Genomic DNA, 13594 nt, shown 5'->3' with positions numbered 1-13594 from the left:
ACTTCGTAAGAGTTGAGATAATTTTCAAGAAGTAAAGATAAGGTAACTATGTTGGAGGTTATGTGGCTTTCAGTCTTTTGGTGCTCAAAAACGGGGTTTTAAGTTTTCATCTGACGTTTCGGTCACATGTGTGCCCTTTTCAAAAAATTAACTAAATTCCGTTTTAGTGTTAAGAGCCCACAGCATAGGCATAATTGTCACGATGTTCGGTATCGTATGCTGACCACTCCAGTTTTACGGTAGTGGCGGGAAATTCAAAATCAACCGGCTAGCAGACTTGTGGGCTCTTAACACCAAAACGGAATTTAGTTAATTCTTTGAAAAAGGCACAATACATGTGACCGAAACGTCAGATGAAAACGTTTTTGAACCTCAAAAGACTGAAAGCCACATAACCTCCAACATATTTCGTAACAGTCGATTCCGCCAAGAAAAATTAGGTAACTTTATAGATGATCACGGAACATTGAAGCAATGTTTCCACCCCTCAGGAATTCACCACCTGCTAATTACGATTCTGATCATAGCTCATATCTCATAGGTTGAAAGTTCAAGTCTTCGATACGTGCGAGTTATCAAGCTATAAACATAAGAGGTCATTTACCTCATCCTTTTGCTTATGTCATCTATTTTTTCGGAAGATTTTTAATTATGATGCAAAACACTGGAAATTGTTCCCTTCGTCCATCAAATCCACCAAGCAATAAATGGGACGTTATGCCCCACTCACCCCTAGTAAATAGGTAATTCTTGTTGGTTCGTATGCACACCAGCGATTCGGGATTCGTGTTGTTGATTTTGAGAATGCGTGAGTAAGCATGAACATTTACAATTTGTAGCTGTTTGTCCTTCCCCTAGCTGTTTCCAATCAGAAATACAATTCGTGAAATAAGGTAACAGTAGCTAAGGTTCTGTGGTGTTTGTATTTGAGGGAGCAATATAATTTACATAGCATAAAATCATTTTATATTTTGATGATGGGACGGTTACCCACTTCATTACGTACCACTATTAATCATTAAAATTTAATATAACAGCTCACCGTGGACGAGGTCCCAGCTCTCTAAAACTAAAGCAAAGAAAAAAAACAGCTTATTGAAAGGTCAAGCCTCCGAGAGCCTCTTTACAATTGAAGTCATTTCTATAGAATCACAATTTTCATTAAAATTAACCGCCAAATACACAATACGTGGGCCTCAAAATTGAAACATATGTTTCATTCATAGTTGGCGTGCAGTTCAAATGATATTGAAAAACTTCAATTGTTCGATCGAAGGGTTTAATTTTTAAACGCACCATCTGTTGATAATAATATTCTACAGCAATTAGTTGCCCGTTAACTGCATTCTGTGAAGCGTGGGGAAAGCAAAAGACAAACAAAAGTACAGCGCCACTTGGTTCAGTTATTTGTTTACTTTTACACACTGATTTGTTTCTATGGCAAATGTCACGTTCGAAGCCGAAGTCGTTATACCAAGTGTGATGTAGAGCACATCAATATCTGGACTACAGTGTTCAAAGAATTGCATTCAATTTTGCATTCACGTCGTATCGTGGCGCGCCATCCAGCGTGGCGTTTGCAAAGTAATTTGACAAGCAAGCTTAAAAGGCTATAAAACTACACTGCACCCACTCGTCATAAATATAACTTAATTTTGATTCCCGGTGTGATAAAACAAACCATGGACAGTGCCAGAGTATGTGAGAACCTTCTACCCCAATAAAGCTGAAACCGACCGGCTTGAGAAGTTCCTTCAACTTTCTTTTATTCGTAAAATTTATGAATATTTATTCTCCGGCCCTCCTCCAATGAGAACGGTGACCCGTCACTCGTCGTCTTCGTCGTCACACTTGCTTGACGCTTCTGGAGTTCTGTTTGCTATCGCAGAGCAGACGATCAAGTGTGCCGTCCGTCGTAGCCATCGACGCTACTAAAATACACTTGTTTCATTGCACACGGTTGAGTGAGCGCCACGCCGTCCGTCCGTCGCTTCGGTCACTGCCGTTGCTGCCATCTGACGGTGATCTTATTTATGGTAGCGTCTCATCGTCGTCGTGGGTTTTCCTTCGAATGAGCTCGCTCAAGCTCAAATGCATAGGGAAACAAAAACACATCAACCCATTGAGGAAATATATTCACATAAGCCCTGGCGATATGACGATACGCAGCAGCAGCAGCCAGTGTTAGTAGTAGTGCTGAATGCATTATTATTTAATTACCACCCGTGGGAATCGGTTTCTTGATACGTCTTCTTGAGGTGTACTATTCACTCTCCCCCACATTCGCCAGCACTACTGGATTGGGTGAGCCGAGCCAGTCAGGAGGGTATGAAGTCATGAAGCCCTCGAAGACGATGGCGACCCATGTTTTGTCGTTTCATAATGAAATGCAAGACGCTCGATCAGATTGTGCGGATTCCTAGGGAGTTTCCTGTGGCTGATCAAAATTAAATTGTACTAGATGTTTCAAAATATTGTTCTGCAGGGCTGCGAAAATCTAGACCTATCAAAAGGGTTCTTTTAATATATTACATACTTGACTTAGCAGAAATAATCTTGTTGGGGGCCTCAGATAGCCTATAGACTAGATCGCACCATACGAAAATAACAGAAATAGCAAATCAGTTGGGTTGACAATTGTGTACAATTCTTTGCATTGTACAAATTCATGCATTAGTTGGCATAGCTGTTCTAAGTTAATAACTTTGTAAGTGCTTCAAAGAACATTAAATTGACAACAGACATTAGTTCGTGTAAGAGCATAAAATCCAAGAAGATGAAGAAGAGTATTATTCTTGCAATGCAATTGAAAGATTTCAATGCTTTCCTCTTCAGCTATGTACTTTCAAGCGCACTTGAAACACAATACACTTGAACTACCATCATGAAGACTTTCTTCTACTTTTCGCTTATACACAGCAAAAAAATAATTTTGATATCACATCAAAGTGGATGCACTACAATCATGTCGAAAATTTCATGTAATTTTTATGACCACATAAATAAACAAATGCAGTAAAAGCAGCGTAATGTCAGTTCATGCATTGTATTAATGATAATTTTGTCCTTTTTAGCAAGTAACATTACACCATATTTTCGACATGATTGTAGTGCATCCACTTTGACGTGAATTCAAAATTATTTTTTTGCTGTGTACCCTATATCTTTAAAATGCAGAAGGAGAAAAAGTGCAAATCCGCACTACCACCGTACAGAAGCAGCAACAGCAGCAGCAGCAAGGAAGCCCTGTTCGAAGCAACATCATTTCCCTGTGCCAGCCCATTGCTTCCGCGTGAGAACAACGGAAATGCTCTTCCTGGGCTACTTCTGCATGGCAACCATGCTCGTCAAGTCCCCCCACCAATTAATTCATGCGAAACATAACAAATAACAATAAATAATAATAGCAATAATAGCCACTCACCTGGACGGCACAATTGAGAAAACAGTTGTTCTGGCCGGGTCCATTCAGCAGTCCCTTCGATGGTCCAGTGCCAGCCTGAATCGGACTGGAAATGATGACGCGGGATGCCCCGCAGCCACCGGTTAAGCCACTTAGGGTGCTGCTACTGTTGTTGCTATTGCTACCATCACTGTTATTTACACTTCCACTATTGACACTACCGACTTCCGACGGAAGCATCATCGACGACGATGACACAAAGGCACTTGCTCCCGGAGGGAGCGGATTTCCCAGCCCAGCCACGGCTATCACGTTCAGTGAACCGGGGACAATGTGCGGCTGTTGCTGTTGATATTGATGTTGCGAATGATGCTGCTGCTTTCGGCCCAAGGTGGATAGGTGTCCACCAAGAACCAGAGGCCCGGAACTGGGCGGAGGCCCACTGGAGCTGCTGGACATTTTTCCGGAGTTCTTCTGGGTTACGTCAAGTGATGAAAAGTCATTCGTGGTTACAGTTAGTGATGATTGCGTGATGTCTGAAAAAAAAAATCAATCACATTAAATGGTTAGATCAAATAAACTTGTGAAAGTTGATTATCAGTAAATCATATAATAATAATGCACTAGCAATACACAATAAAATAAAATAAACTATAGCAGATAAAGAATCATTGGGAAACAACAACATACATAAAGTGAAAAAGTGCAACAGAAACTCGTTCAGCTAGGCACATCAAACAATAAATTATGTCTAGCAATATTACCAAACAGTAAACGTTAAGTTAATCCCCGTAAACTTTGAGGGTCTCTAATAGCCTAGTCAAAGCACGGTAGCCGGAGGTGGTGGGTTCGATTCACAGTTCTCGACTTTCTTGACATAGGGTATCATGGTGCATAGAACGCTCTCAATTAATAACTGTGGAAGTACATCTAAAACACTAAGTTGATAGCTGGCCAAGTGCCCGCTATAAAAACGAAAAATGCCCAGAAGAATATCGTTATAAACTTTTAACTTAATTTAGTGCAGATCTTCTCCTTCTTCTTCTTCGCATTTCAAGCTTATTGCATATCGCATATTAGCTTATTGCGTGCTCTCAACTTAGTGTTCTAGATGCCTGTACCATTTCTGCATTAGTATAATTGTGTTGCAAGTACAATCATACTATATGCCCAGGGAAGTCGAGAAATTTTACAACCCGAAAAATTCCTAGACCGGACCGGGAATCGAACCCAGCCTCTAAACCAATTCCGCATGCACGGCCAATGATAACGGCTCAAAATTGAGTAAGAGTTACTCATATTTGAGTTCAGGTTACTCAAATTCGCGAAAACGTAGGTCACTCATAGAATGAGTAAATTTTTCGATGCTTTTCCGAGGCAAACTTCTCGATGAAGTAGCAATTTCATGTGAAATGTGGCATTAATCACCGAGATTTGTGTGATTAAAAATTCGAAGTGGAAGAGCATGTATAGCCTACGTGGCGGCCATTTATGGACTCTACAAGGAATCATCTTAAGTTTACAAAATTACGAATTTTCATGGAAATTTTTACTAGCTGTTTGGTTTTCTAGCCCGCTCTTTGAAAAATATGATTGAACTTTGTAGAATACACCTGGCTGAATCGATGTGCCAAAGTAGAATTTTTGGAACACGCACATTTTTTGAGAGAAAGATTTAAGGGGAGCCTAAAAAGTAAGCACAGTTTGGCATTTTTTGTGGGCCAATGAAAAAACATAGAAGGACGCGGTTTTGAAATTCAAACAGCTTTGAACTTCGTCCTATTCAAATTTTTACAAGGCGAAAAAAAAACAAAATGGCGCCCGTGGTCACGTTTTGAGTAAGGTTGTGTCATCATCAACCCAAACGTCTGGTACAACCTGGTACTTCAGGATCGATCTGAAACACAACACGATTAATGAGGCTTTAAAGTGAACTAAATTTATTGGAGGAATGACCTAAGAACGGGTAAAAAAAAATTGACAAAATGGTGCAATCTCAAACTTTTTGGTCGATGTTTCACCCCTATTTTTCCTCTTTAAGGCTTCAGGAAAAATAGTGAATACAAAGAATCTGTAGATTTTATAGGCCATTCCTCCAATAAAAAAGGGTTTCATCCAAATGGTCAAAGGTAGAAGTTAAATCGAACCGTTTTCAAATGAGATTGCACGCAGTTTTGAAAAATTATGTTTCGAGATAAACGCGAGGCATCCTGCATTCAGTGCAACCAGTGCTGTAGTTGTGGGTAGTCGACGACTGCTTAGCTCCAAACCGAAAAAAAAAGTTTACAAAATAGGTATAATACAGCAATCTAATCCAATATACATGTTCAGGTGGAAATTGAAAAATCGGGTAATTTTAAATGGCTCATTCAGGCAAAAAATTAAAAATGTTATATTTTAAATGTTTTGCGCCCCTGGTAAAAGCTTGTTTACATTGATTAGAAGTGGCTAGCGCCCCTGATATACATGTTCAGATTATTTTTTTTTAATATTAGAAATTTGGGAAAATCTGAAAAAAAAATATAAAATTTGAATTAGTAAGCGCCTCTGGGAAAAAATTGAAAAAAATATTAAAATATGTTGTCTGGTAGGCACGTTCAGGAATAAATGATAAATTTCAAGTGGTTTACGTTCCTGGTAGCCGAATTCGAGCATTGAAAAAAAAATAAGTTAACTTTGAAATGACCCGGTAAACATGTTCAGGTTAAAATTGATCAAAATATCTATATTTGGAGTGGCTTGCGCCCCTGGTAAACATGATCAGGGAAACATTTAAAAATATATAGATTAGAAATATCTATAGTAACCTTGGTAGACATGTTAATGAAAAAATTAAAACAAATTAAATTTAAAATGTCTTGGCAAACATGATGTTGGAAAAATTTATAAATAATGGTGTTAAAAAGTGCTAGCGCCCCTGGTAAGCCTTTTAGGTAATTGATAAAAATCTTTAAATTTTAAGTGTCTGGCGCCCCTGATGTACACGGTCAGGGAAAAAGTAAAAACATATATTTATAGTTAAAAATTGATACCACTCCTGGTAGAAAAGTCCAGGGAAAAATTAAAAAAAATATGTTTCATTTGAAATGGATTGATAAACATTTTCAGGGAAAAATTATCATAATCGTAAAATTTGAAGTGGCTAGCGTCCCTCAACTACACGTTCAGGAAAAAAGAAGGAAGGCACAAATCGGGTTCATGATCTCCAGAGATACCCCTTACCATCCCTCCCCAACAGGGGAGTTTGGTAAAGTAGATGATCAACCCGCTTCGTGCCTTCCTCAAAATTGACTTTTGCTCGCTTTCTACTCTCTATATACAATTTCCACACTGCCGTACTCTAACGGAACTATCAACTCTATACGTTCATCTCCTCATCTATCGTGTAAAACGACAAATTTTGACATTTGACGTTCAGCATCTCCAACTATAAAAAGAAAGGTAAATAGTACCACTGAGCTGTTAAGATGTTCATCCGGTTGAGGTTAACGAATAACGGGGAAAATCCTCTTATTGGTGGTAAGATATGAATTTTGACATGATGATGCTTTCGAAATTCTTTCACGGTGAGGTATGAGAGAGTTTGGAATCATATCAAAAAGCTCGAAATCACTTCGGAAAGTACTGAATCACTTGATAATCATTCGGAATCACTTCGGAAAGTACTGAATTATTTCAGAGAGCACTGAATAGCTTATGAAAAGTTCGAAATCACTTCAGAAAGTACTGAATCACTTCAGTAATGTTTGGAATCACTCCGAAAAGTACTGAATTATTACAAACACACTTCCGAAAGTACTAAAAATCACTTCGGAAAGAACAGAAACACTTTTGAAAAAGCTTGAAATAATTTCTGAAAGTACTGAATCACTTAAGAAAAGCTCGAAAATTCTTCGGATAGTATTGAATGACTTAAGAAAATTTCTGACTCTCTTTGTAAAATACTTAACCTATCTAGAAAATTTGTAATCGCTTCCGTAAGAAATGAATAATTCCGGAAAGGACTTAATCACTTCACAAAACTTCGGAAAGTACTGTATCAATTCTCTCAAGTTTGAAATCCCTTCAGAAAATATTTAATCACTTCCGAAAAATCCGAATCATTTTGAACAGCACAGAATCATTTCAAAAAAGGTCGAAATCTTTTCTGAATGTGCTGAAACACTTTAGAAAATCTCGGAATCAGTTTGAAAAGTACTGAATTACTGCCGAAAAGTTTTAGAAAGTACTGAATCACTTCAGATAGTACCGACATAATTTAGCATGAGAATGTAATCTGTATTACACAGGGCCAGACGTGGTCTCTGGATCTCAGCAGTGCAGTTTTATTCATAATTATGAATTTAAGCCCAGCATGAATGTGAAAGAAACAAAATGCAGCTTGAAATATTCATCGAAAATAGTTACAGCCATTCAAAAAGCAAGTTTCGAAAGGTTGGGCAGGCCTGAACTAGATAATACACTATTTGAAACGGGGCGACGGACGGATGCGTCGTTATTTTAGACAAATTTATATTTTAAGGGCGCAAGTCAATATTGTGTGCGACTACTTAGCTCAAATTTGAAGAACACATCACTGAGTGCAACGCAACAGTGGGAACGTGCATAATGCCATAAAAAGGTTTCTACCTGAGGCGCGCGTCTCGAGCCGAGAGCGTCCCATGGCGGCCGGGACGCCACTTCGAACAATAGTGGCCTGTAGAAACTTTTCTTGTGCACGGATCGAAAAACCCTTTCATCACATTATAGTAGACACTTATACCTTTCAAAAAATGCAATAACAAAAAATTCGATCGTTTTTTTTTTAATTTGAATGAGAACCTCCCCTTAAATTCACGAGAATACGTATTTCCATGGAAATTCCTATTCATCTGCTCTGATTAGTTGGTTTTCTGCCCCGGTCCTTGATAAATATGGTTGAATTTTGTAGAACAGATTTGGCCTTAACCCACGAGAACAGTCACTGCCATATAAAACGGTTAGCTGACACCGTCTGAAAGTGGATTATACACCTACGAATCACCGCCCAACCGACCGTAGACCCTTCGTAGCACGTGTCGGAGTGGAGCTGTCTAGCTCGGAGAACAAGACCAGTGCAATCCGCAAAATGCACAAATCACGTGTTTATGTTTTATTTGAAAAAGCTCATAGTTTGACATTTTGGACTTAGACCCCTTGCGCCACCTCTAAATGTTAACGAAAATAGACCAAATTTTGTTATGTAGTCCCAATAATCATTTTCCACATGGGAAAACATGTTCCCTGATCGATTTTTATATATAAGCCCCACCCTATCGGGGCATGGAAATCCAACCTAAGGTTATTAGTAAGGCCACCAGTCATTTTTCCAGTGTTAAGTACTATATTCTGAAGAATTTGAAAGGGAATCTAGATGATGTAGGGAAAAAACGCCAAATGTAATACTCATTAATTATGTCATTGAGAAAAATCGTACAATGTGACATGTCCGGAGTACAACTTGACTAGTCAACACGACCTAGAGGAATTTACGAATTCTCGGCAACCTAAGCAGCCACACACTTTCTATAGCTTTTTTCTCTAAGGAACGCACACATATGCAGAATTGATTTCTTTACAATCATTTGCTGCCAGCAGCTCTAATTTCAGTCGAAAGAATTGTCAAAAATGGGTTTGAAACGCTTTTACAAAGCTCCAATCTTCTCAAGTGAGAGCGACTATTGTGGGCAACATCTTTTTATTCGGCAACCTTTCTATTTGAGCTTCGTGTTAAACAGCTGTGCTTTCATCGACAACTCGAAATCAGAAGCACTTTGTAGTGCGTGTGTTTAATTTCAAGAAATCTCTGCTAGATTGCTTTTTTTCAGTGGTAAAAATATAATCAAATGGAAGCTGAAAGCCTAAAAGATAATTTTAATGCATTCAGCGAAGTGTTTTCGTAAGAAAATCCAGTGAAATTAGCGTTTCCATTTGAGTTGCCGAAAATAGTCTGTCATGCCGAAGCCGTCATTTCCCCTATGTGATTTTTTTTTTGCATATTGTAGCACGTAATTTAAAACAAAAGTGTAGTTTTACCATTCCTTCTGTTATTATTTACTGCCTACGTCAAATATAGTTTTAATAAACTACTGTTTCAGAACAGATTAAAACATAATCTGTTGATCTTGCAAGTTTTATCGTGGTTTTATAGCATTCTACAAGTCTAAATAATGGTCTTCAGAACCCTCATAAAACCCAAATTGTTACATGAGGATGGCTATTTTGTTTCCGTGAATAAATTTCCCATACTTGAATAGGAACTACAAAATCACAATAAAATCATATTAAAATTGAATATTGCAATTCGGAAATTTTTAACAACCTCTTCATATGGGTCCCTTCTTATGTGCCCTGCATTACGTGAAAATCGATTGAGGCGGTTAAAATTCTACCTAAAAAATACTACTAAGTCTATTGTAAATATTCCTAACAACTTGTTTCTAATTTAAAAAATCCAATTATTATTAATTAGTGCAAGACACACCAAGAAGACTTAAGCATACAAATACGCCATAGAAAGAAAAAAAAACGTTATGATCATATTGAACCAAGGATGCAGACAAAATGTGTTCAGTCCTATTTTAGTATCAAAAATATGCATTCCATTGTGCTAAAACTCTCGCTAATAAAGCTATAAACGTCTATTACTACAATTGAACATATTTCACCAACTAAAGAAATCTTAATCGACACATTTTTGAACACAAACCGAAACACTGCGAGGAGAACAATCGGATTTCTTGTAGCCATCAGAAGTTAAAATCTAGCAAAACAATGCGTCAATGACGGCCACAGCGAGACGGCATGCATAAAATAAACAATGCGTTTATCAAAAGCCGAAAACTGAACGAACGAATACAGAAAAGGGAAAAGGGATAAAAGCCGAAAAATCAGTTTTACGATCATGTCAAAGCAGTACAATTAAGTCATAAATTACCGAAAAAAAATTGAATGTGGAAAAAATACACGCATTTCGCCTGCGGTGAATGCAATAAAAGACTAAAAAATGAAAAACAAACACATGCACACGATGAAGGGTCGGGAGGATTGTAGCAAACGTAGCAAGCTGGAAATATGACGATCTCTTTATGACACCATCGACGCCGGCGATGACGACGACAACCGACGGTGATTGTTTTTAGCGGTTTACTTACGCGATTCGATCCGATCTGGAACCGCGACTTTGGTCAGCGTTTTGGAGGGAAAAAATAGAGTAATTGAAATGAACTATTACTGTCTGTGCGAAGCAAACGATGGCATTTACGCTGCGCCTTCCTTTTGACACATGGATATCAATCCACCGCAACGCACTGCTTACTTTGGTGTGGTTTCGTCGTTTGCGCGGTTTCGTAAAGCCATCTGTCAAAACGAGAGCGCGCGAGCTCATGGAAACAAAGAAAGTAAACCCAAACACGATAATTGAATGGAAAAGGGGTGGTTTCCGCTTGTGTTTGCTTGGTTTGCTTCCTTCTCTGGTAATGAATCACATTTTTCTCGCGCTTTCGCGGTTGGCAAATATTTATTTGTCAAAATTCGATTTCTCGTTCACATTACTTTTCAACACATTTTGCTTGATAGAATGAACTCTGATTTCATTTTTTTTTGTTCATGTTTTGCTTAAGTACATACACATGGTTTGATTATTAGTTTTGTCGTTTCTCCATTTCTTTGCTTGTTAGGCAGCGCATGCAGCTGTATCAGAATCGCATACTTCCTTTCATCTCAATTCTATTCTATCATGCTATAAATAATCCTACAACTAGATTCGTGTTTCCTGTTCAAAACCTCCTAACTCTGGGTCTAGCTATAACTTGCGCATAAAAACCATACATTTTGAATGCTACTACATATTGTTACTCGGATTTACAATCCGAAAAAAACTACACATCTGCTACCGGGTAATCATGTTTTTTTTTGATTAAAATGTGTGCTAATTAACGTATTACAATATCACATTTCATGAAACAACCGTCAGTCGAGGGCTTTTGGGAATTTTGTTCAATATTCGAAGTCAGCCGCTCGCCGTTAGTACTCAAATCTCAAAAGATCAACTTCAGTCTCATCATCCTTCCATGTCACTCGGCGGCTGTTGCTGTTGCTGCTGCTGCTGCTGTTGCTGCTGTTGCTGCTGTTGCTGCTGCTGCTGTTGCTGCTGTTGTGCGGTACTGGTGAGTTCTATTGGCGCTAGGGAATGATGATCCGCCTGTGGGGGCGGTTGCTGGATGTTGGACTGTGAAGGAGGTGGCTGCTGCTGCTGTTGATGATGATGGTGATGAGTCAACGACAGCGGCTGACTTAGTGACTATTCTAGCCGTGTAATGTAATGCCCGCCACCACCTCCAGGTCCAGAAGATTCAATCTCATTGCTACCCGACCCCGGATTGGAAGCAATTGAACTCGTGATTATTGGAAGATGTCGCGGCGGCGGCGGTAGACCAGCTGCTGCCACCGCCGCCGCACTCGACGGAGTCATTTGTGAAAGGTCTGTCATGCTTATCGATTGGCTGTACGCGGAAGCAGCAGCAGCTGCAGCAGCCGCCGAAGCGGCCGAATGAGTATTGAGATCCATTGGTTGAACGCTGGACGGAGAACTACAGGGTAAACGGTGGTGAAATGAATAAGGCATGCTAAGGGAGTGCAATGAATCGGATAGAAGATATTGGTAATTGTCACGTGGGGGTTGCCCCGACATAAGCCCGACTGAATTGGATATTGAACTGTAACAATCCGTCGTAGGTTGGGATGCGGCGGCTGCAGCTGCATAGGGATTGTCATACTCCGAGTTGTAGATTTTCGTTGCCGATGGTGAACATATCGTTGAGGCCATTCCCGGTTGGGACCCATTGGATCCGACTTGATTGATCAAACGCTTCTGGGACCGTAATTTCTCCTCCCGGCGCCACTTGGCACGCCTATTCGAGAACCACACCTGACCGATCATGGCAGCATTAAATAGATGAAAGAGAATATAGATCAGCTTAAGGTAATCATATTCCAAACAACTAAATTAAAATGACAAATTTCAACAATATTATGGCAACTCGGCATAAGTCAAAATCAAGCTGAAAAGAGAGAAAACAACTGCCGGCGAGGTAACCTGCAGAAAAAAGAACACTAATTATCCAAAATCATCCAACAATTACCTCCTTCTCGACGATCATCCCACCTCCGTCCAGATCATTACGTCCATAATTTCTCAAACAACAGCAAATGTCAAAACAATTAACACAAAACGACATTTTAACGATTATAATTTGACAGAAAACAGAAGTCGAAAACTTATCCAAAAAAGAAACCCAAAAAAAATCAACAACCCAATGAGGACAGCAAATCGCAAAATGACCGTCGAAAACAATCAACCAAACGTCAACTGGAGAAATTAAACATAAAAGAAGAGAGAGAAAAAAAGCTAAATAACAAAACTTTTAATATTCAACTTTCGCATTTTTATGGACGTGCGAGGGTGCGTTCGTAAACATAAATCCCCCTACCAGGGTCACCGATCCATCCGACCGCCGTCCCAACCCAGAAATGGGTGCGAGCCTACAAGACATTCGGGAGAATCGGAGAAGCAAAAACACAAAATAAATGAATAAATCATCTTGTTAATTTTTCTCGTAGAGCGCAGAGCTCTTCTAGGTCATGACCGGGTGTAGGTATGTGCGTTTCATATGCCTCTTTTTTGTGCTTTATCTACCCAGTTTTGAAACCGGAGGATGGCATGAAGGAACAAAAATTACACAAATCTACAGTTAACCACTTTTCGCGGGATGATCGCGCGTGGTCACCGCACAGACTCCGAATGGCGAATATGTCCACCGTCGCCGCCATCACCACCTCAACCGTCGTCCTCTGACTGTTAATCGAGTAGTTCCGGTGCAATGACGTCCGCAGGGCAGCAGTAAATGGGATGAAACAGTCGGAAAGAAAACAATTTAGTAAATTGAAAAATGATGAAGTGGTAAATGAGATATTCTCGGGGGCATTTCATATATGACACGCGGGACAATTTTGGATTTTTAACACAGTTATGTCGTTGGGATTTGTTCCACGGTTGATTGCGTGAATTCTATTAAGAATCCTAGAGTGTGACAACTACCGCCTCATTGCTGGACATCAATTTATATAAGTATAATTCTAACACAGAATCGTAAAGATAACTAATTTACTACT

General features: G+C 39.3%; 2 protein-coding genes across 2 annotated transcripts in view; both read right to left on the bottom strand.

Moving 5' to 3' along the window:
* ec (echinus) overlaps window positions 1–13594 on the bottom strand; it is a 323237-nt gene that overhangs the window by 218309 nt on the left and 91334 nt on the right. Inside the window, exon 2 of the mRNA XM_065233557.1 lies at window positions 3425–3939. Within this exon, the coding sequence (XP_065089629.1) occupies window positions 3425–3862 (438 nt within the window). The 5' untranslated portion in view covers window positions 3863–3939. The remainder of the gene's footprint in view (window positions 1–3424; window positions 3940–13594) is intronic.
* On the bottom strand, window positions 10896–12626 carry LOC135710846 (paired box protein 6 homolog). The gene is made up of 2 exons (XM_065233545.1): window positions 12565–12626; window positions 10896–12350 (listed from the first exon to the last, which is right to left on the bottom strand). Exons 1-2 carry the CDS (start codon window positions 12580–12582, stop codon window positions 11724–11726), a joined length of 645 nt encoding a protein of 214 aa, XP_065089617.1. The 5' UTR covers window positions 12583–12626; the 3' UTR covers window positions 10896–11723.

The sequence above is a fragment of the Ochlerotatus camptorhynchus genome, unplaced genomic scaffold (genome assembly GCF_037179485.1).
Source record: "Ochlerotatus camptorhynchus isolate MF236.1 unplaced genomic scaffold, CSIRO-AGI_Acam_v1.1 ptg000404l, whole genome shotgun sequence".
NCBI lineage: Eukaryota > Metazoa > Arthropoda > Insecta > Diptera > Culicidae > Ochlerotatus > Ochlerotatus camptorhynchus.
Note: the sequence above shows the minus strand (reverse complement) of the source record. Positions and strands in the feature narration are given on the sequence as shown.